The sequence below is a fragment of the Arvicanthis niloticus genome, chromosome X (assembly GCF_011762505.2).
Source record: "Arvicanthis niloticus isolate mArvNil1 chromosome X, mArvNil1.pat.X, whole genome shotgun sequence".
In the NCBI taxonomy this organism is placed as follows: Eukaryota; Metazoa; Chordata; class Mammalia; order Rodentia; family Muridae; genus Arvicanthis; species Arvicanthis niloticus.
Window position 1 is genome coordinate 97,662,807 of NC_047679.1, and position 23,475 is coordinate 97,686,281.

Sequence of the window (23,475 nt, forward strand, 5' to 3'; positions counted from 1 at the left end):
AATTCTCAGTGACTGTCAGTCTGGAATGTATAGAATGTGAGCTTTAAGAGTTGATGGCTTTTCTTTGCTACTGGATCTCTAGCAATTATATCCAGCAGTAACTAAATAATTTTTTTTTAATGTGTGTTTGTTAGTAATAAAAATCTGTGTTGTTTTCTCTGCTTGATTTCTAAACTTGCCCGGAAAATAAATATTTATTTTTATTTCTTAACAATTTTTACCATTTATAATACTGGCTAATTAAAAACTGAGTTGGAAATTTGAGAAAAAAAAAATCTCACTTCTTAGGATGGCCAACAGATCCATTGCCAACAGAGAAGAAATGGAACAGAAGGGTTTCATTATTTGTCGGTTTTGTGACTTTCAAAAGTTATGCTAACCAACTGTTGCTTGCTGTAACAGTCCAAAGCTGTCAGTCTTCAGCACCAGTTCATCAGAATCAAATATAGGATTCTGAGCACTACATGCTTAAAAACTAGGGCATTATTTTAAAAATGCATCTCCTACTACTGTGTTGCCTGGAAAACAGGTCCTGAGATCCTCCCAGAGGGATAAATTGTCCCCATTCTCAGGAAAGGTCATATTCTAGTCTATTTGGCAATAGTGCATGAAATCTTTTTTAAAAAATCTAAAGCTCACAGTCGCAACATGCTTGATGTTGGGGACGTGTAGAATCTATGTACCAGAAGACCATTCCCCTAGGAGTGCTGCTTACAGGGAGCAAAACACTGAGTAGTGCCAGCTGCTCACAGGCTGGGAAAGTTTGCTTTCAAGCAGCTCTGTGGGTTTCCCAGGGGATCAGTATACAGTTCGGCTAATCCCAGGAGCACAGAAACAACGTGTACTATTTCAGCTATTTTACTCATGCTCCAAGCATTTGTTTCTAGTTGTTACCATGCTCAATGCCATTATACAGGTAGATTAGCACGATGTTTTTCACGTGAATAGGGATGATGTTAGCTCTCCTCAAGAAGAGCCCCTTTGCCTTCCTATTTGACAATGACAGTTTTATCTGTTAAAGTCACCTGTAACCCTGTTACAAGAAGATAAGCCTTTCCCTCCGGAAGTGGTTTCTGTTAATGAACACAGAGGGGTTAGATGCACTAATAAGTATTTTTAAATCAGACAAAAAGGCAGAACAGTATATTATATTCATATTAAGTTCCCTAACCGTGTCCTTGCCCCATCCCCATCTTAGGGTCAGAAACACTTTGAGAGGTTAATGCTCTCTTTAACCTTTCTGGAGTGTAATGTGACTCACAACCTCTCATTTGTGGAAATGTAAAGTTGGCTGCAGGATTTTCACTGAGGTGTGTGATATAGTGAGTTGGCAAAATAGGCAAGATCCTCACTATGGGAAATTGCTTGTAGAGCACTAGCTCTGGAGCCAGATTACCCCAGTCTCCATGACTTGCCAACCAAGAGATGTTGGCTGAGCTTCTCAACTGCTCTGGGCCTCAGTTTTACCATTCGTGGAAATGCATGAGAAGAGTACTTAATTAAAACATATAAAGCACCCAGATCTTACCTGGTACCTATGTGCTGTCTACAACTTTCAGTTACAATTACAAGTAAACCAAACATGTAGTTGTAGAATTCACAATGAAAGCCAGATAGTCTGACTCCAAAGATCATATTTTTATGGGCTTTGTTTGAGTATAGCCTTTAAAACCTGGCTAGTTACATAATTTTAAAAAAATAAGTAATTAAAAACCCTTTTGACTTGCCATATGGAATATAGTACTACCAACTGTTATAAGGAATAGAAACCATATTCTAGTCCCCAGATTTGGATGCTTAAACTGTGATCCTATTGATAATAATATTAAATTATGTGGGTTTTTTTTGTTTTCTTTTGTTTTGAAATTAGGCAACTGCTTTTCCCACAGAAGTCAAAGATTTGACCAAGAGGATTCGCACCGTTCTTATGGCCACTGCCCAAATGAAGGAGCATGAGAAAGACCCTGAAATGCTAATTGATCTCCAGTATAGCTTAGCTAAATCATATGCCAGCACTCCAGAGCTGAGGAAAACTTGGCTTGACAGCATGGCCAAAATTCATGTAAAAAATGGAGATTTTTCCGAGGTGACTACTTAAAATTTTGCTCCCACTAGGACTTCTCAAACTCCTTTGAACATATTCTGACACTTCTTTCTTTGTCATCCACTTCTAGGCTGCAATGTGCTATGTCCATGTAGCGGCTCTGGTTGCAGAATTTCTTCACCGAAAGAGTAAGACCTTTCTGTTCTGAGATGGGAGGACTCTCGGCTGGCAAAATAATCTTTATCTTTGCAGTGTGTAATTATGAACGGGATAGAATTGAGCTCTTAAAAATATGTTTACCTTTAGCATCATTCAGGGCTAAACAGACGTTGTTATAAAAGAAGACTGCATTGCTCATTTTGGCTTTGGCTTCTGTGGGAGGTTACAAGAATAAGTTAAATAGTACAAGACTGGGCTTGATGCCCAGTGTTTATTTCCCAAGACTATCTCCCTGGATAACTGCCACAAATTCAGTTCTTCTTATGGCTCGAGAGAAGCTCTGCATAATACAGATTGCTTCTTTCCCCCTCCTCATCCTTAATTTCAACAACAACTGTCTGTGGACTAGGTATCTAGAGCTATTTTATGTAGTGACACCTGAGAGTTAAAGGGAATCAAGCCCTTGAAGGACATCAATAGTTCTGCATTCCTAATTCAAACTTCCTAATTCAGAGATCAGGCTGAAAGCTTCTCCAACCCAAATAATAGTGCTGAATTTTATAACTACTCAAATAGCAAAACAATTGAGTAAGGTTTAAAAGTTAATTGGTAGTGGCGATTGCAATCAAGACATCTGCTATCTATCACAATGAGGGCAAAATGAAAGCAACTTAAAGGAGTCATATTACGTGGGCTTTGGCTATGGGGACACATTTTTTTTTTTTTTTTGCTAAGTTTTGTTTTTTATCTCTAGAATTTCTGTGTTTTTCATTTCACATGTAAGATAATGGCCATTGTGGAAATTCTTCCCAAATATGACTATAATGATTCAACTATGCATTTATGTCATTTAAGTTTGGGAGGAGGGGTAGGATTTCATATAGTCCAAGCAAACCTCAGACTTGCTATGTCACCAAGGGTGACTTTGAATTTCTGCTCTTCCTGCCTCTACCTCCTGGGACTACGGACATGCACCACCATGCTCAGTTCATGCAGTGTTGGAGATCAAGCCCAGAACTTTGTGAATGCTAAGCAAGCAAGCATGCCAGTACTACCTGAGCGACAGTTTCAGCATTGTACTTGTATTTGAAATTTCACTGAAAAGCTTCTGAATCATAAAGTTTACAAAACATTATACTCAGCTGTGGGTTGTGGGGTCTGTCATTCCAACCCATCAAGGCTAAGGCAGGAAGACTGCTGCAAATTCAAGACAGCTTGGGCTACATGGTAAATTCCAAGTCAGGGTGAATGACAAAGGATGAACCAGAAGTAGAGTCCCAGACTCAAAGAATTATTAAGAATTAACTCTCTAGATTTTTGAAAATACATAATTATATTAGAGATTCTTCCTGAGAATCTTATTTTACTCAGAAGGACAAAGACTTTATATTAAACAAAAATTAAGAATGATTTATCGCAAGAAAGCAAATAAAAGAAATTAGTATATTCTTATTTTCTTTTTTCAGTCCATATATTGTTTTCATTTTCTCCTTGAGCCGGGAGGGGGGCAGTTCTGGGGATTGATAAAATGGCTGCAGGCATGATATGCATATGCTTTAGGACCAAGCTATACAGGCAGTCCCTACAAGTAGTTCTAATGGAGAAAGAATTCATCAAAATAAGACCCATTTCATCTTTTTAAATTAGAACACTAATACTAATGTGTTTGTAAAGTTGCCCTAAAAATAGAAATCAAAGTTGCACACCTGCAATTCCATATCCATTAACAAAGATGAGCTTCTTAAACACCATTCTATGGTTTTCAGTGCTTTCCAGAGAAACTGGCTTCCTGTTACCCCAGCTCTCTGATTAGTGAGCACCTGAAACATGAGTTCCAGGCCTATTAAGAATAAACTCTTTCGATTTTGAAAATAGGTAATTATATTAGAAGTTCTTCCCAAGAATCTTGTTTTATTCACAGGTATAAAGACCTTCAGACCAAGAATGATTTATCTCCACTAGCCAGTCCTTAACCTTAGAAAGACTATTTCTTGCTCTATGTATTTCAGCATTAGGCAGCTACCTCAATCAGCAATCTGACCTGTCTTAACAAGTGGATGTAGCCCAAACTTGTCATTGAAGTAATTCATAATACTCCTAAGGTTCTTTCAAATTTATCTCTCATTAACCTCAAAGAGCCAAGGAGGGGAAAAATGATGTTTTGCATTGTAAACAAAAAAATGTTAAATTTGAGTGCTGTTTACATTTGTATTTATGGGTGCTGTCTATGTTTTAACTTTTAGAATTCAACTATCTTAAACTATAAAACCTTATTCTAAAAGGGCAGCAGTAGTAAAAATCCTTAGGGTTTTTTCCACTTTAGCTTTAATGATTCAAAGATAAAAAAGGAATCTAATACAGCTTTTTTCAATTAGCTGCTTAAACTATGGGAGTGATATCAAGATACTTAGCTAATCTAAACCAATTAAGTATACTATAAAAATATTCTTAAGGAAAATGGAGTAAAATGCTGCCTAGCACATTGTAAGCAAATGTTGTGTTATGTACACTTTTTAAAATAAGAACAAAGTTTCTTCTATCTGGTGGTTTCCTGCCCTTCCCCCCCCCCATAACCACTATCTAGTGTGAGAACTTTACAACACAGCAATATTTTAAAAGCCTAAGAAAGACTTGAATCTTTAAGCAAAATCTGCTTTAAATAACGTTTAGTGATGATCATGAAGACACACGAGAACTTATTGTTTTCAATGAATTGTCCATTGATACCAAGGGTGGGGAGGGAAAAAAACGAGGTTTACATTGAAAATCTCTGACAGGTACGCAGCACCAAAGTTTTGTTTTCTGTCATTTCAAATAACTGTACTTGCAGCTCATCTCACCCAGCCCTTCTCTCCCTCCTCTGGGGTGGAACTCAGGTTAGTGTACATAGCACACAATTGTTTCCTCCATTGTTTTGAGTTATACCCTCAGCTGGCCCCACAGCCATTTCTCTTGAAGTGCACTATGAATATATTCTTAATCATGATGGAATAGAATGCTAATTACCTAATATATTGGAACCAAATGTTTTATCATTTAGACTTTCTTTTAATGAAAATAAAATTTGTTCTGCCCAGTAGTTTCCTGGCCCCCAGGGGTGTCAGCTTAAGTGAAGGACCACTGCTGGAATCTTGCATTCCTTGTTTCAGGCACTGAAGTGCCAAGTAAAAGGAAAGAAGGAAGCCAGGAATGTTGGCCCATGTTTTTTTCCTGTAATTGCACTGTTCAGGAGTGGGAGGGTTAGAAGTTTGAGGCCAGCCCAGGCCACATGGTCCCAGCTATGGTGTGATATCTCATCTAATTACTGCCCCTCCCCATAGAAAAAAAGAAGAAATAAAATAAAATGAAAGTGAAAAGAGGTCTGCAAATGACCCTGATCTCACCCCACCCTCCAATGGGCCCTTGATCTTTGTACCAGAGATACCTTATAGATAGATTCTCAGGCTCTTCCCTTTGCCCAAGTCCAGTGGAAGTGGTAATAATGGGAGGTTTGCTATGTTACTCTTTCTTGTCCTCAAATATTAGATCCAACAGAAGTCAGAATTTCTTTTCATTTTGTCTGAGAGCCTCGCCATTTCTGGATCTCACTCTCTGAAGCCTAGACTTTGGCATTCTTCTCTCTTTTCCTGAGAGAGGGCACAATACTTTTCCCCCAGGGAAAACAAGAGTCAAGTTTTCTGCATGCTTGCACTACCACATAGCATCCTCCTTCAGCAAAATTTTGAGCCTTCAGATTCTCCCATAAATCCAAGAGATGTGATTTCCTTCTCTAAAGCATCTCCTTTCCTCATTCCTTATAGGGTAATGCTGCATTCATTTCCAAGTCTTTGTACCCAGTGTCATATAGCTAGAATTTCACAAAGCACTTCATTCCCTTGTTTGTTCCTAGTTCCAGTGTCCCCCTTTATGATCACCCCTTAAGAGCTTACCTCTTATTCTTCTGGCTGCTCGTCATTTTTTTTATTAAGTATTGGCACTGCAATCTCATCCTCCAAAATCCTACACACACTTTCACATGGTCACTTGGACTCAAAGCATTTGTACCTTCCTGGACTGCTTCCATTTTTATTTCTCTAGAATGGCATGTGGGAATAAAAGCAATAGCTATGAAGCATTAAGATCAAGATCTCATGTCAAAGCTAGGTGGAGTGCACCTCACCCACATTCTCAGCACTTGGGAGGCAGAGACAGGAGGATGGTTATAAGATTGATGCCAGCCACATCTGAAGTGTGCCTTGTTTGTTCCCCTCTAAATCACAAGATCCTAGAAAATGCAGACCATAGGAAAACCTTGTGCCTTTTTCCACCTACATTCTCACTCCACAATAACAATTTAGGTCACAGTTATAAGAGTTCTTCTCAGCTACAGTTTACTCCCAACTTCCCAGCGCTCCAGCTGGTAGCAGTTGTTTTATTCTATCTTGAGAAAGTTACTTTATAACATTGATAGGCTTACTTAACAATAATAATTCATTTACTCCTTCTAATACACTAAGCTGTATTCCAAACATGTGTTCATGTAATTCTCACAAACTTCTACTATTATTCTTGTTATAATGGTAGTGGTGGTAGTAATGACAATGAAGAGACTTTAGAAATACTAGAGAAACAAACATCTAAATTCATTCAGTGACACAGTGCTAGACTCAGGCTCGTCTAACTTTCAAATCTATGGGTTTTTTTTTTTAAATGTCCCATTCAGTTTCTCCAAGGGTGTTTTATCTCTGCCATCTGTTTCACTTCCTGTCTGTCATATAAATCCTAGGCTAGGCTCTTCCAATAACTGACTTCCTTTTCTGACTCTGACTCTCAGTGAAATTTAAACACTAGAGATGATTACCAAAGGTCATTCAGTGGTTACCCAAAAATTGTCCACCCTCTTGTCTAGATGATATGTACAGAGCAAATGTAGAAAAGATGAGCATCTTAATATAATTTTTATACTAGGAAATCATCTACTCCAACCCTTACAGATAGTGCACCAAAACCACAACTTAGTTATTATAATGAATTTGGGCTCACTTTGTGCAGGAGAAAGAACCATAGAATATAAAATAGATCTGAGTAATATGTGAAATTACTTTTATAGCTGAAACATGTACTGATGACTTTGACCCAAAGTCATTTCTGTTATTAAAAATAGCATATCCTTTTAAGGGTATCTGTTATTTACAAAACTTTTTTTGTAATAAATATACTCCATTTCTGGTTTTCCACACAGAATTATTCCCTAGCGGGTGTTCAGCGTTCAAGAAAATTACTCCCAATATAGATGAAGAAGGAGCCATGAAAGAAGATGCTGGGATGATGGATGTTCATTACAGTGAAGTAAGATCCCGGGGAATGCATCATCATTTATAGAAATTTCCCATTTCAGAATTTATTTTTATTAAGTTACTAGATCTGGCTTAAATTTGAAAATGACTAAGGGTTGGTGAGCTTTATGTAATAAAACTGTCTAGGCAAAGGAATTCCTGTTGGCAGGATAGAGTCTTGTCTCAGTAACTCTTCCCATTATCTTGTTTTAAAATGCAACATTTAGATGGCTAGAAAGATGGCTTAGCGGTTAAGTGCATTTGTTCTTTCTGAGGACTCAGATTTGATTCTGAGCACTCACACGATGGTTCATAACCACCTCTAACTCTAGTTTCAGAGGATCTGATTCCCTCTTCTGGTCTTCATGGACACCATACACTCAAGTGGTATACGTACGTACATGTAGGGAAAATACTCATAAATAAAATGAATAAAAGTTATTTTTAACCTACAGTGTTGACCATCTTTATACCATCATCTCTGTGACCAGATTCCATCTAGCATATGAAAAAGGAATCCAAAAAACTAGAGTTAAAATTATCTTTTACTTAAAATAGGCACAATATTTGTAGTAAAGTAGTGTGAATGGAAGTGTCCTGGTTTCCTTGTCCATCAGTAAAGATCTGTTAAGCACCAACACAGGATCAAGCTTATCAACTTGGAGATAAAAGGGCTGTAAAATGATGAACTATGATCTCCAAGTTCTGCTCTGGAGATAGTCATTGAAATAATATAGGTGTGCGATATGCAAAGTATAGGGTAAGGAGATTAGCATGGTTGTGATATAAGAGGTGGATTACAGGTGACCAGATAGAGGCTGGAGGCAGAGGCTGGGAGAAGGCCAGTCTTATTGTCCAGATGTGTGGCAACTATGTCATAAACCAGAACAGTAAAAGGTCCAGGTTAAGCATGTAACTCACTTGGCAGAGTACTTGATTTGCATGCATAATTCCTGAGTTTGCTATCTAGCTACACATAAACTGGTTAAATTTATCCATGCATATACTTCAGTACTTGGGAGGTATCTTGGAGAGGTTTGGGAATTGTGGAGAAATGATAGCTGCTATCAACAGGGAGAGTGATGAGTGCAATTTCTTAAACTTTTTTTTAAAGAGATTTAATTTAATTTAATATTTAATTTTAATTTTAATATTTTAATATTTTAGTAGAAGATAACATTCAGACAGTAATTCAATGAATGAAGATTATACTCATATACCAGCAAATATCTTTAAAAGAGTTATATAATTTAACTATCAAAAATTACTTTTTACATGATAGAGCATAAGAGGGGAGTACACAATGGGGATGCATGGTGATGTCACAAAGAAACCTGTTGCCTTCATAGAAGACAATGAAAGACATTAATAAAAATATTTTAAAATGAAATATATTACCTCTAAAATAAAATTCTAGATGCCAAGTTTTACGAAAAGGCAAATGTGACATTCACAGAGACTGAAGTGGTGTATCATCCCACAAATTACATTTTTATATTTTTAAAATATGTATTTGTTTGTTTATTATTTGTTTGTTTTGCTTTTTGGAGACAGGGTTTCTCTGTGTAGTCCTGGCTATCCTAGGACTAGCTCTGTAGAAGAGGCTGGCCTTGAACTCACAGAAATCTGCCTGCTTCTGCCTCATGAATGCTTGGATTAAAGGCATGTGTCACCACTGTCTGGCAAAAAAATTCTTTTTATAACAGTTGCACTGCCCCAGGCATGGCAGCAAATGCCTGTAATCCCCATCTTAGAAGGCAAAAGCAGAAAGGATCTCAAGTTCCAGACCAATGTGAGCCATATAAGGAGATTCTACCTCCAAAGAAAAATTGTACTAGGAATGTATTATGCCAAGCATGGTGGCTCAGACCTGTAATCCAAGTTATCAAATGACTGAGGCCGGAATATTGCCATGAAAATTGTCTAGTGTACCTAGTTCCTGAACAGCCTGGCTATAGAACAAGACCCTGTCTCAAGTGGGGAAAGGGGGAAAGGAGACAAGAGGAAACAAATCATTTCACTTTTCACAATCTGAGACTTAGATATACTTTAGAATTCTGTTGTTGTTATTATATGGCCCCGGTCACAAATGGTACTTCCCAAGAGATATATTCTTGAGCTTATCCTCACCTTCCAAATGGCAGTTTTAAGTTATTCATAGAGATGACCTTGTAAACATATAATAACTATACATACATTTATTTTTTTTATAAATTAGAATGCAGTGTTCAACCAAGTACCACTTTGTCTGGGCTCATGTAGAAGGATTTCCTCCTCATGCTCTCACATTTGAAATAGGTGACATTGATTTAGAAGTTATATTAAAATGAGTCATATTCGGCAGTACACATCATCTTATTATCCCAGCAGTCTACAGGAAGAGGAAAGACAATTGTTGTGAGTTCTGCCTCTCTCTGCCCCTGCCCCTGCCCCTGCCTCTGCCCCTGCCTCTGCCTCTGCCTCTGCCTCTGCCTCTGCATGCTAAGTTTAGAGGTGTGTGCCACCATGTGCCTGTTAAACTTCTTAATATAGCTATTAAATTTTAATATGTTGACTCTTTATTCAAGTAGTCACATCAATTGAGCAACTGCTGTATAAGAGAACTATATGAGTTACAGAAGAAAACAGTCTAGATAAATAAGTTTGTTCCCACCTTTAAAGAATCATGGTTTATTTGGAATGTCAGCTATTCAGACAGTGTGCAAATATTGTAGAATTATAAATATTTACCCCATGATTAATAAAATGAGGAACAAAGTATTTGTAACTTGCCTTCCTCATCTGGACCAGGAAACACATCTAGGAGGGCAGTACCTAAACTATTCTAAGAAGGGGCTTTCCTGGGACATCCAGGGCTACACAGAGAAACCCTGTCTCGAAAAAAAACAAAAAAAAAAAAAAAAAAAAAACAAAAAAAAAAAAAAAAAAAAAAAGAAGGGGCTTGAAGGGCAGAGGATATTTCAAGAGAATTGCTGGTAATTGTCTCAGTTTTGGAGTACTTGGTTTGTTGAATGAGGAGATTATAGAAATCTTAGCCATCTCATTGCAAGCTTTGTGTCTACATGAAGAAGCTTGTTCCTTATTTTGTGAGTGATGTGATGTTTTCCAATTTTCAATGACATAATCAGAAGCCTGTGGTCTGTCTGTAGAGGATATACTGGGAAATGACAAGGCTAGAGTCAGGAAGGTCAGTTAAGAGAAAAAGTAGCAAGCTGTTGAGACCTAGCAATGAATGTAGAAGTGGAGAGGGGTCATATTTGGGAAATATTTAGGAAGTAAAATTGATAGAGCTTGGTAATAAGCTCAGAGGATGAATGAAAGAAGCAGTTGTATTGGTTTCCTAGGCATCTTCTTCTGTCTGCAGTGCTATACCATAGCACAATAAACTAGGTAGCTGATTAACAACAGAAATGAATTTCTCGGAGTTTTAGAGGATAGGAAATCCAAGCTCAAAATACCAGTGGCAATGTGTCCAGGAAGGGCAAAACTTTCAGTGCATAGATGACACCTTCTTGCTGTGTACTTAGATGGTAGAAGAGATGGGCTCCATCTCTGGATTTCTTTTCAAAGACTATTTGAAATCCCATTCAGGGTTGCTCTGCCTTATTACAACCAAAACTAACCCACCTTCTTTTTTTAAAAAAAAAAAACTGGATATTTTATTTATTTACATTTCAGATGTCATCCCATTTCCCCTCCCTAGAAACTACCCCAGTCTGCGGGACGGTGAACTGGGACTGGGGGACCACCTGAAAGAGAGAATGGGGGACAAGGGCACGTAAAGAACAACAGCCTGTCTGGAAGTCTGATCAAGCTATCAGATTTTAATTTAATTTTTCCATGGGGGGGGGTTATATACACATAGAAGCAGGCTATCGAGAGGGGGATGGCTTAAGGTCTTCTTTGTTTCTGGGTTGTGCAAGTGTTCTCAGGGGGAGTGCAGATGTTCTCCAGAACAGGATATTGGCTGGGTAAAGTGTTCACAGAAGAAGCAAGGGGGAACAGGTCACTATGCACCTGTCAATAAGATCTATTATTCATTTGTTCTGATCTAGGCTAGTACTTTCCCACCAAGGCTACCTGTCCATAAGATCTATGATTAGTTATTCTTATCTAGGCTGGTACTTTCCCACCAGGGCTACCTGTCTGCATGATCTATAGCTATCTATTCTAGGGTTAGTACTTTCCCACAGAGACCAAGACTTTGTGTCAGTAGGCACAAATGGCTGACTTAGGCCTATGGCTGACTTAGGCCATTAATGTATAAACAAGGTCACTCCAACAAGAAATCCCCATCCCATCCCCCCTCCTCCTTTTTGCTTTTATACCATTTTAATTACATGCAAGTATTAAAGTCAGTTCTAGTTTGAGGAACTAGCAATACAATAGATGCAAATAGTCAGGGAACAAGCAAGACAATAAGCACAAATAGTCAAAGAACAAGCAAGGCAATAAGCAAAGTTCCATGAACCTCCTGTGATCACTGTTTCTAAGGGCTTATAAGGATGTCCAAAATATTTGAGCCTACTTCCCTGTCCTAGCCCAAAGTCATTTTCATGCCTGAAACCTACTTCTTTGTTGTAGCCTAAGATTTAAAATTCTGCCTGAAATTACTTCCTTATTCTAGCCTAATGTCAGATTCCTGCCTGAAACCCATTTCCTTCTCCTTGGCCTATGTCAGATTCTTACCAAGCAGCCCCAAAAGCAAGCGCCCCCCCCCTCTCTCTCTCTCTCTCCCTTTTTATTTCATAAACAAGACTGAGCCTGTCTTAGGTCATTCTGACAAGAATGCCTTTCTTACCCATTGTGGAAGCATTATCAAAAGCAATGCACTTCTGTCTTAGGTTGGTAAGCCTCTGTGCAAAATCTTACCTGTCCTTGGCTTGCCAGCCTATTAATTTAATAACTCTGTCTGGGGGTCCTTTTTCAGTTTCAAGCCATGTACTTTGGCTGACGACATGTTGATATTGTAAAAGATAAGCTTTAACATGATGGACAGCAATAAAAGTATTTCCAGGACAAAAAGGGCTATCAGGATCAAGCTATATATGCCATTCTTGAAGTTTGACCAAAATAAAAATACTCACCTCAGGCCATGGCTAACCCACCTTCTAATAACCATTAGCAAGGTTAGAATTTTTGCAAGTGAATCTGAGGGAAACAAATACTTAGAGCAGAACCTTAAGACTACCACATTCAAAACTCTTCAAAGTGTGTGGCTTCAAACAACAGAAATATACTACCTCACCATTCCAGAGTCCAGAAATCTGAAAATGAGGCTTCATCATGAATCTTCTTTCCAAGAATCCTTGCTTTCTAGTGATAGTTGTTGATCCTTGGCATTCCTTGGCTTGCAACTACATGGATTCTGTTTCTATCTCTGTAGTCACATGTTATTTTCCTGAATACAAGGATGCCAGCCATATTGGCTTGAGGGCTCACCCTTTATCAATACATTCATCTTTTTAAATTAATTAATTATTTTATTTATTTAGTATATACATCTTAATCAATTATATCTATACCACCATTTTTCTGGATTGGGTCACATTCTAAGGTGGATGAGAACTTCAGCTTATAGTTTAGAGCAGTGGTTCGTAACCTTCCTAATGCTGTAGCCCTCTAATAAAGTTCCTTGTGTCATAGTGACTTCCAACCATAACATTTTTTTTCTAATTAATAATTTTAATTTTGCTACTGTTATGAATTATAATGTGAATATCTGACATGTGACCCCTGGGAAAGCTTGTTCACCACCACCCCCAAAGAGGTAGCAACTGAGAAGTTGAGAAGTACTGATTTAGGGAAAGACAATTCAATTCATTACAGGATAAAGTAAAACCTGCACCTCATTTTCCAGCTAAGAATTTATAGAATATTGCCACCTACTACATAAAAATGAGATCTACAGGATGAATTCACTTATCTAAGAAACAAACAAGAGTCATTTTGGCAATCAGTTCTATAGATCTGATAGAAAATGGATTATTAAAACTCAGCCAGAAGCACAGATGATACTTCACAAAACTGTAGCAAGCAGCTGTTATGATTCTCAGAGACGAGAGAACTCTAGGACGTTAACCTATCCCTGATATTTAAATCATATGAAGGAAGAGTTCATTCTCTGGATTTTATCAGTTTAATGAAGACTTAAATCACTAATGCAATAGTTTGAAAAGCTGTCATACTTCAGCTACATATGTAGGGGAGGATGACCTTGTTGGACATAGGTGGGAGAAGAGATTCTTGGTCCCATGAAGGACGAACACCCCGAGGTGGGGGCACAGCCTCATAGAAGCATGAGGAGGTGGATGGGATAGGAAGTTTCTGGGTGGTGGGGGGAAGTGGGGTAAGGGAATAAAATCTGAAATGTAAATATAATACCCAATTAAAAAAATAAATTTGAAGGGCCGGGCGGTGGTGGCGCATGCCTTTAATCCCAGCACTTGGGAGGCAGAGGCAGGTGGATTTCTGAGTTCGAGGCCAGCCTGGTCTACAAAGTGAGTTCCAGGACAGCCAGAGCTACACAGAGAAACCCTGTCTCGAAAAAACCAAATAAATAAATAAATAAATAAATATAAATAAATAAATAAATAAATAAATTTGAAAAAAGGAAAAGCTGTTGTATTCTCTTTATATTTATGTTCTATGCATTGTTTCAATATGAAAGAAAACAATGGAGATGTACAAGCTTAGTTGAATTAACCTTGTTAAGCATTTTTACATTGTCTATTTAGTTTACTTTTATTAAAACATTCTGTATGTGATTCATTATTGATATTTCTATATATGCATATGGTATTTATTGATTATATCCAACCATACTTCTACCCTTAACCACCTGCTCTTTCCCACCCTGGCATGACTTACCTCCTGTAGTAAATTACTCTTGAACTTTCAGGTCAACTGAGCCCATAGTTTGAAACAAATGAAAAATTCAATTCAACAGGAAGTAAAGTCTTTATTTTCACTTACACAGAACACTGTTTGTACTGTAGTGTACTGTTGACATTAATGTCACATTTTAGAAACATTTCTAATTTCCTGCTACTTGTAACATTTGATTTTGAAAATACAGTTGTGAGACTATATGCTGGCACATACTTGTAATCCCAGCAATCACAAAGCTAAAGCAGGAAGCTCACCAGTTGGAGGACAAGAATCCTGGGCTCTATAGCTAGGTCCTGATTCAGAAGAAAGAAGTGGACAGGAAGAAGATGTGGAATACAAGTATACTTCTGTGTATTTCCTTGAACTTAGCCCATTTGGTTTGTTCTTTAATAAGTTAAAATGTTAAAAATTGATTTGTCTAAAGCTACTTTTAATACCCCATTGAATATTTCTCTTAATGCAGGAAGTTTTGCTGGAATTGCTAGAACAGTGTGTGGATGGTCTGTGGAAGGCAGAGCGATATGAAGTAATTTCTGAGATTTCCAAGTTGATTATTCCAATTTATGAGAAACGCCGTGAGTTTGAGGTAGGGGATGGACACATTGCCATCATTGCCTTACATACTTTGTTTTGGTCTTGTTAAAACACTAATATCATGCTGTTCCTATCCTTTTACTCTGATGTCTTCTAAAGAAAATACTGGAATTTTATCACAGAATAAGTATTCTTATTTTGTCCTTTTTGTTTGTGGTGCCAGGGTACTTAGAGCCATGAACATGATAGACACATGCTCTGTCTCCAAGACTCCCCCAGTCCAGATTGTAACTTTCCTTCCTGGACTGTCAAAGCCACCAAACCTCCATATCACCAAGAATGACCTAAAAACATGATTCTTTTCTTTGAACTTGAGTGCAGGGACTAAAAGTACTGGCTGACCATGATGTAGAAACATAGTATAATGCTAGAAATAAGCCAGCTGTGAGCATTTGTCTATCAATGTGCCCTGCCAGGAAAAATGTTGATAAATTCTAGTGTACAGCTGCTGCAATGTGCATGGGACAAAAGTTTTTAATATTCAAGTCTTTGGGCCCATATCATAATTTCCACTGCAACTGTACAAAAAAGGGGAAAGAGGATGGCTTGGGATTCAAGCTATTTTGAGGGTAGATGTGAGATGAGCTGAATGTGGTGACATACAAAAACAAAAATCTGTTTTAAACTCAAAGGCTTCAGGAAGTCCCTGAAGCTGACCAGAGGTGCTAAGTTCCTCCCTCTCCAATATAAATGGTAAGGACTGCTAGAAGACACTCTCAGACCATCTGAGCTTCCCAGAAGAACAACTGAAATCTCTGAAACAGACACTCTTTAACCTGGAAGTGTGTGTGTGCTCCAGGGTTTTAGTTCTCCTGGGCTTGCGTGAGTCACACCAGGTTAGACTTTGGAAGATACAACTGTCTTTGAGTCATTTTTGCTCGAGTAAGGGCTTATCTCAACCATACCCCTATTAACAAACCTCATAAAGCTCATTTGTTCAACAGAAAAAAATGTCTGAAAATATTAACAAATTGAACTGGAGAAATAAATAGCTCAGCAGTTAAGAGCACCTGTTGCTCTTGCTGAGGACCTAGGTTCAGTTTCCAGCACCAACATGATGGCTGAAAACCATCTGTAAATCCAGTTCCAGGGGATATAATATCATCTTCTGACCTCTGTCATATACAGGCATATGTGCAAGCAAAACATCATACACAAAAAATTAAATTTAAAAAGGGAATTTAATAATTATACATAAATAGGCAAAAATTCATATGTTCATATAATATAAATTATTTTATACATTTTGTCATTGAACCCAGGCTAGGCAAGTTTTCTACCACTCAGCTGCAAACCTATCCCCCTTTATTGCAACTTTTGAGGTGAAGTCTTGCTAATAGCCCAGGATGGCCTGGTACTGTAGTGGGTATAGTAATGCCCTGTCTCAAAAAATAAATAAGGAACAACCACAAAATAATATTAAAAATTTAAACATCAATAGGTTTTTTTTTTTACTCTTGCATGTTGATCTTGATGATATTTAATGACTGCCAAAATCACAAAGTTCTATATTCTCATTTTTTTTTTCAGAAACTGACTCAAGTCTATAGAACTCTCCATGGCGCTTACACAAAAATTTTGGAGGTTATGCACACCAAAAAACGACTTTTAGGTACTTTCTTTAGAGTTGCCTTTTATGGCCAGGTATGTATACTTTAGCAAAGTGTGTTTACCAAGTTGTTTGACTTTTAAAATGTTTTCCTTTGACTTATTAGATGGCCTTTGTGCAGTTGTTCCATCTGGAAGTCTTTTTTGCTTTTCATACAGCATGAGGCTCATTTTGTGTTCTAGTTCACTTTGGTTCTCCTATCTACTTAGGTCAGGGATGCAAGGTATAGACTTCTCATTAATAAAATTCATGTAAAAAATACATGTTAGTTTCCTCCTTCTACCAAAAAATATATTTATATACTTATGAATTTGAGTATACTTAAGAAAATATTACACGAGCATAATAATACAATAAATAAAAAATAAAACTATTTGGATATTCCTTCATCCCCTTCCAGACAGTAATATGTTTGTATGCTTATACCTCTGACAATTCTCAACTTATTGAAAGTTAGAAAGTTGACTATATGCATGTGACATTTAATATGTTGTTAATATACTAAAATTAAAATATTAATATGGTCTTAGAGTTTCTATTTTTGTGTTAAAACACAATTATTAAAAGTAACTTTTGGAGGAAGGGTCTATTTCAGCTTACAAGTCTTTGGTCATTACTGAAGGAAATCAGAGCAGGAACTCAAGCAGGACAGGAACCTAGAGGCAGGAGCTGGTGTAGAGGCTACAAAGGGGTGCTGCTTTCCTGTAGAACCCAGGGCCACCTGCCCAAGGGGTGGTTCCACCCACAATGGGCTGGGTCCTCCTACATCAATCATCTATCAAAAAATGCCCTACAGCTTTATCTGATAAGACATTTTCTCAGTTGAGGTTCCAACTTCCCAAATTACTCTAGATTATATCAAGATGTCATAAAACTAGGCAACATAAATATATTAAAACTAATATGAATAAGTATTATTTTAAGTGTATTCAAATATGCTGTCACTAGTTGTGCCGATGCTCCTTGAATGTTTGTTCACATACTGTTTGTAAACTATTATTTGTTTACTTTTATAATAGTCTTTTTTTGAAGAAGAAGATGGAAAAGAGTACATCTATAAAGAACCCAAGCTCACTGGCCTTTCAGAGATTTCCCTGAGACTTGTGAAACTTTATGGTGAAAAATTTGGTACTGAAAATGTCAAAATAATTCAGGATTCAGACAAGGTAACTTGTGCCATGCATTTGGAAAGCATTGTTCGTTTCTTACAGGCCTAGTACATTGCTCCTGATTTGTTGGAGGGAAGCTGGCTCTAACTCCCTGAGTCTGCCAGCTTTGTTACGTTCAAGGCTCTTCTGCCTGCATTGGCAAGGCTGTTACTGCCCCTCCTGATCCCCCAATGTTTTCTTTTGGTTTTTTTGTTTGTTTGTTTTGGTTTTGGTTTTTGGTTTTGGTTTGTTTTGTTTGGCTGATCTCAAACTCACATGTATGGGCTGTATCTGCATTTCTAATGAAGTCAGTTTGTAGAGAGATAGTTTTGGTCTCACCCTAAATATTATCTATCCTGTTAGGCCCTATCATAACAAGGTATGAAAGGTCTAACAAGAGAGACTGTTTTTCGGGAGATGAACTCATCCTTCTAGAGCCTTTAGAAATAACAGTCAGGATGCTTGAGTCCTAACAGTTCACAGAATGAGAGCTCATTACCTAGGTAGAAAGGACTTCCACAGTTCAGACTTTGTGCCTATCATTTATTCAATAACTTTCAGCAAAGCACTTACCTGTATCTCTTGTGAGCTGTATTACATAGATAAGAAGCTACTTACTAAACTAAAAATGACTCAAAGATGGCTGTATCACCCAAAAGCCAACCTAGCATACACAACAGCTTACAAAAGCAGGCAGCTTCCAGAGAGTAGAAAGTATCTTTTTCAGGCAACTAATTTGGGCTGAGCCTCTTCAAAACAACTCACTTATCTCTGAACTTATCTCAGCAGTCCTTATATATGCTTAGAAAAAGAGAGATCTAGTGAATATGGTCAGTTTTAGGGCCCCTATGAGGCTACTGAGTAGTTTACTTCCTTAACTGAGCTTCCCTACAAGATGAAATATTTTATGTCCAAGAACATTGTGTCTCACCTCCCTTTAGAATATCCTGTATCTTAGGGACCAAGATTGAGGGCTTTGTTTATACTCACCCTAGACAAATATTTTTTTTCTGTTTGGCCAAACAGTTTTTAACAGGATCAGACCTAGGCAGGTCCAAAATGCAGGACCTGTCTCGGCCTTCAGAGTGCTGAAATTATAGGCATACATCACCATACCTGCAAGATGTTTTCCTTGTGCCCAGGCAGTGGTGGTGCACACCTTTAATCCCAGCACTTGGGAGACAGAGGCAGGTGGATTTCTGAGTTCAAGGCCAGCCTGGTCTACAGAGTGAGTTCCAGGACAGCCAGAGCTATACAGAGAAACCCTGTCTTGAAAAAAAAAAAAACAACAAAAAAAGGATGTTTTCCTTGTAACCGTTTCCTAAGTAATAGAGTATAACAAGCTATTGCCTAACCGTTATGTTGTATTTACTATCATAAGTAATCCTGAGATGGTTTAAAAGCTGCAGAAGGGTAATTCTTAGGTCCTCTGCATGAATTTTGCCACTATTATAGGGAATTTGATTTTTAATATGTAGCAATAAAAATGAAAAGCATTCTTGTTTGTGTTTGGGGTGGGAGGTGGCTGGGGGAAAATTATGGCCCTGAGCAAAACAAAAACAAAACAAACCACTCTTTTTTGCTTCCCAAAGAACAAAATCTGCTTAAAGGCACAGGAAATTTGAATAGAAGTTTAGCAGTGTCTTCCAGGATCTTAAGTGTATGTGTCCTTTGGCCCAACAATAAATTTAAATCAATATAAACTTATCTCCATACATAAATGGGGCTAGAATCTTGACTGAAAAGAAGGAGTTTTTCCTGCTATTTATATATAAACTGTGTACTACTTAATATGTGCATGTGTAAACATTTTAGGATTTGACATCCCACTTGAACTTTTTATTTTCTATTTATATTTCATCTTAGCCAAATAATTACTTTGAAGTCTTTTTCTAAAATTCCAGCTTTTAAATGTGAGAGAATTACTTCTGGGATTTTTGGCTAAAATAAGTGTAATCAGAAAGAAATGTTAATGTTTCCAGAGCAAGCTAAGTAAATAGAAGGGATTTAAAGAGGTTAACAGGGTTAAGACCTTTACTGTCCCCTGTCTTTAAGCTGGAGTATATGGAGGATAAAGTCATACAGATACTGTTAGGGGAAGTGGATTTTTGTTGGCTTTCTTGCCTTCCTTCCTTCCTTCCTTCTTCCCTTCCTTCCTTTCTTTTCTTTCACTAGACAGACAGATGTGACTGATAAATAACCAATATAGTAAACAAGTCACCCAGGACACTAGGCAAATTTTGTTGTGAAGACATTGAAAGCAGATCCTGAGTTTTGTCTGGAGTTAAGGAGAAATGCTAGAGAGTTCTCACCTTGGCAAGAACTATACACATGCACACATGTGGACAAACTCTCATACACATAAAATAAAATATAAAAATAATAAAATCTTTCAAAATATCCACTCATGATATCAGACACTACTTGTGGATAGCCAAATTGATATGCTGCTTTGCTGAATAATTAGGTGATATATTAAAATACTTAAAGCTATATAAATCTTTGAACTAAGTAATTTTCTAAAATTGTATCCTAAGACAAACAATCAGAACAACGAAACAACCCCACACCATTTTCATTCAAAGATGTTTGTCAAAACATTATTTTCCATGGCAAAATGTAAGAAAATGACCACTATAATTCATGTGTATTATTCATTCAGCCATTAAAGTCATATTAAGCCACTTGTGGTTCACACCTATAATTCTAACACTGCAGTGGCTAAACCAGGAAGACAACTGCAAGTTTAAAGTTACTGAGGGTTACCTAGAAAATTCCAAGCTACCCTGAACTACAGTGTGAAACCCTGTTTCAAACAATATAAATAGTGTTAATGCTGTGGTCAACACTCCAGTGTAAATTATAGTAGTTTCAGTGTGCTCTTATTGAGGTAGACTTCATGTGTTGCACAACTATTTTAATAAATAAAATTATAAAACTATTCAATGTGATCTCAATTTTGAGAACATATATGCATACAAACAATTGGGAAGAAATATGTGAAATGTAGAAAATGCTAATTGCTTAGGGCTAATATTACAGTGGTGCTCTATGTTCCTCCTATATTTCTGTAGTCTCTATAGGTTTCTGTGTTTTCCTTATGATCAAAGATAAATTGTCTGTAAAACACAGTTATAATGTTCCCCGGGTAAGTGTACAATAAATCAGGAGCACCGTTGTAGTGGCATGTTTCTTGTGTGATCTCAAAGCAGTAAACCATACTTTCATTTTCTTTTCACTGGTAAAAATTCTCTCTTTATAGGTAAATGCCAAAGAGCTTGATCCAAAATTTGCTCATATACAAGTCACTTATGTGAAGCCTTATTTTGATGACAAAGAACTCACAGAAAGAAAGACAGAGTTTGAAAGAAACCATAATATCAACAGATTTGTTTTTGAGGCCCCGTATACATTATCAGGCAAGAAGCAAGGTTGCATAGAAGAACAGTGTAAACGCCGCACCATCTTGACCAGTGAGTAGGAATCTTTGTTGCTTTCATATCTGTCTTGGTTCCTTCTCATATACACAAGTACCAGCTGGCCAGCAAGAACTTGTGACTGAAATTTGAATCATTTGTTATTTTACAAGTTTATACAAACATGTCCTTGTGATAAACCACCGTTTTCCCATATGTCACTCCTTATTGCCTAGAGGTATCTCATAAAGATAATTTTATCCTTTCATCCTGAAGCAGAAGGAACTAGTTGGCACCCTTAGGAATTTTTCTAGGAAAAGCATGAAAAGGCATAAAACAAGTTGATTCTGGTTTTTCCTAGAATTCTACTGAATACATTATTTTCTAAAATTGGTTTTGTGCTGCCTCATCCAACCTTGGTATGACGAGGTCCTGGTCTAATTGTAGCTTGTTGTGCCTTGTCTGGTCAATATTGCTGGGAGGCCTGCTCTTTTTCTGAAGAGGAGGAGGAGGAATAAGAAGAATGAATATGGGGAAGAGGGGAAGTGGGAAGTAGATGAGAGGGGTGAAGGAAGGAAAGTATTATATAAGAGAAGAATAAATAAAAAATAAATAAAATTATTCCATTGCTACTTTAAAAAATGGTCTTTGCATTTCATAGCTTCAAACTCATTTCCATATGTGAAAAAGAGGATTCCTATAAACTGTGAACAGCAGGTGAATTTAAAACCAATTGATGTTGCTACTGATGAAATAAAAGATAAAACCGCAGAGCTACACAAGCTTTGCTCCTCTGCTGACGTGGACATGATTCAGCTTCAGCTAAAGTTGCAGGGCTGTGTCTCTGTGCAGGTATGTTGGTTAGTTGCACAACAAGCACAAAAGGCTGTTGGTGTTTCTTTTGCTTTTGTAAGGGCACCGAGTAAGCATTAACTACCATTGTATATTATGTTCTTATTGGGAGCAAAAAACAATCAGTATTCTTTTTTAACAGAAGAAATAAATCACATTTAATTTATGTGAATTTTGTATTATATAAGACATTATCATAAACCTCTAAGATTGGCCATGCCCTGTATTATTACATCAGAAATCATTAACTAATTTATTGGTGTATCATTTTGCCAGATTAATCCCTTTAGTTAATGTTTTTCACACAAACTTCTCATGAGCAAAATAAATAGATCTCTAAGCTATGGGTTTCTTGGGTATTTTATTGTGTATCTACAATCCCCTCAGCCTTTAGGGGTTTTAATGAAAAGGAAAATGCAAACTCTCCTTTTGATTATATGCTTGCCACACTCTCATTTCTTTCTCTTATGTAATTTAGGTCAATGCTGGTCCTTTAGCCTATGCGAGGGCTTTCTTAAATGAAAGTCAAGCTAACAAGTATCCACCTAAGAAAGTGAATGAGTTGAAGGACATGTTTAGGTAAGTGTTAGTCTTCAGATCATACCTCTATTCTTTTCTTCTATTTTCTTTTTTAAAAAAAAAAAATTAAAATATTCACTAAGTAAGGGCATTCTCTGCACTTACAGTAATTAATTGATTTCTAAATGGCACTTTAAGTAAGTGGTCAGGAACCATATGATCTGTTTCATACTCTGAGGCACTAACACTGCTCCTGTGACCTAAGGGATTAAATATACCAGCTTATTTTATTGCTTTGGATATTTTAAATGACACAAACACAAGGCTATATTCATTATACTGTTTCCTTCTTTGCCTGATTGACCTTGCAGTCTAGCGTTTCAGACCATGTAGAAAGGAGTGAAGTGGGCCTACGAAGGTTGCACAAGCTTCCTTCTATTCCTTGTGTTGTTACTTCCACCTGAACTCTGCTGATCTAGAGAATACCTTACCTCATCTGCAGAGAGTTACTCTGTAAGCTAAGGCATATCTGAATGGTCAGAAAAAAAAAGTCTGACTCATATGTAAACAGAAATTAATTATAAAGCATGACTAATAGAGTAAAATAGACGAAGGAGAAAGACAGTGACCTATAAGCTTGTTTGCGTCTGATTTTAATCATTTACTTTTTCTGTATGCGAGTCATCATCTATTCCAGGTTGCAGAGAAACCTGGACTCATTCATTTACCAATATTTATTAATAGTGTCTGCCTGGCAGGTACAAAGGACTCTACTATTTGCTATGACAGGAATACAAAATATGCAGGCCATGAGGTACCCATCCCCCCTTGTGCATTTACTCTTCATTGTGGGCATTGAATTAACTTAAACATGAAATAATGGGAGAAAAGACTTTTATGGCAGTTCCTCTACTCCTCGTCCCTAGTC

At 37.2% G+C, this 23,475-nt stretch overlaps 1 protein-coding gene across 3 annotated transcripts in view; it reads left to right on the forward strand.

The window, feature by feature from the left end:
• The window catches only part of Dock11 (dedicator of cytokinesis 11), a 179,296-nt gene that overhangs the window by 149,548 nt on the left and 6,273 nt on the right, over nt 1-23,475 (forward strand). For all 3 annotated transcript variants that reach the window (XM_076918872.1, XM_076918873.1, XM_034485270.2), the window contains 9 exons: nt 1,871-2,086; nt 2,175-2,232; nt 7,425-7,531; nt 14,873-14,995; nt 16,534-16,647; nt 17,632-17,778; nt 21,023-21,233; nt 21,838-22,028; nt 22,507-22,607. In XM_076918872.1, the coding sequence (XP_076774987.1) occupies nt 1,871-2,086; nt 2,175-2,232; nt 7,425-7,531; nt 14,873-14,995; nt 16,534-16,647; nt 17,632-17,778; nt 21,023-21,233; nt 21,838-22,028; nt 22,507-22,607 (1,268 nt within the window). The remainder of the gene's footprint in view (nt 1-1,870; nt 2,087-2,174; nt 2,233-7,424; nt 7,532-14,872; nt 14,996-16,533; nt 16,648-17,631; nt 17,779-21,022; nt 21,234-21,837; nt 22,029-22,506; nt 22,608-23,475) is intronic.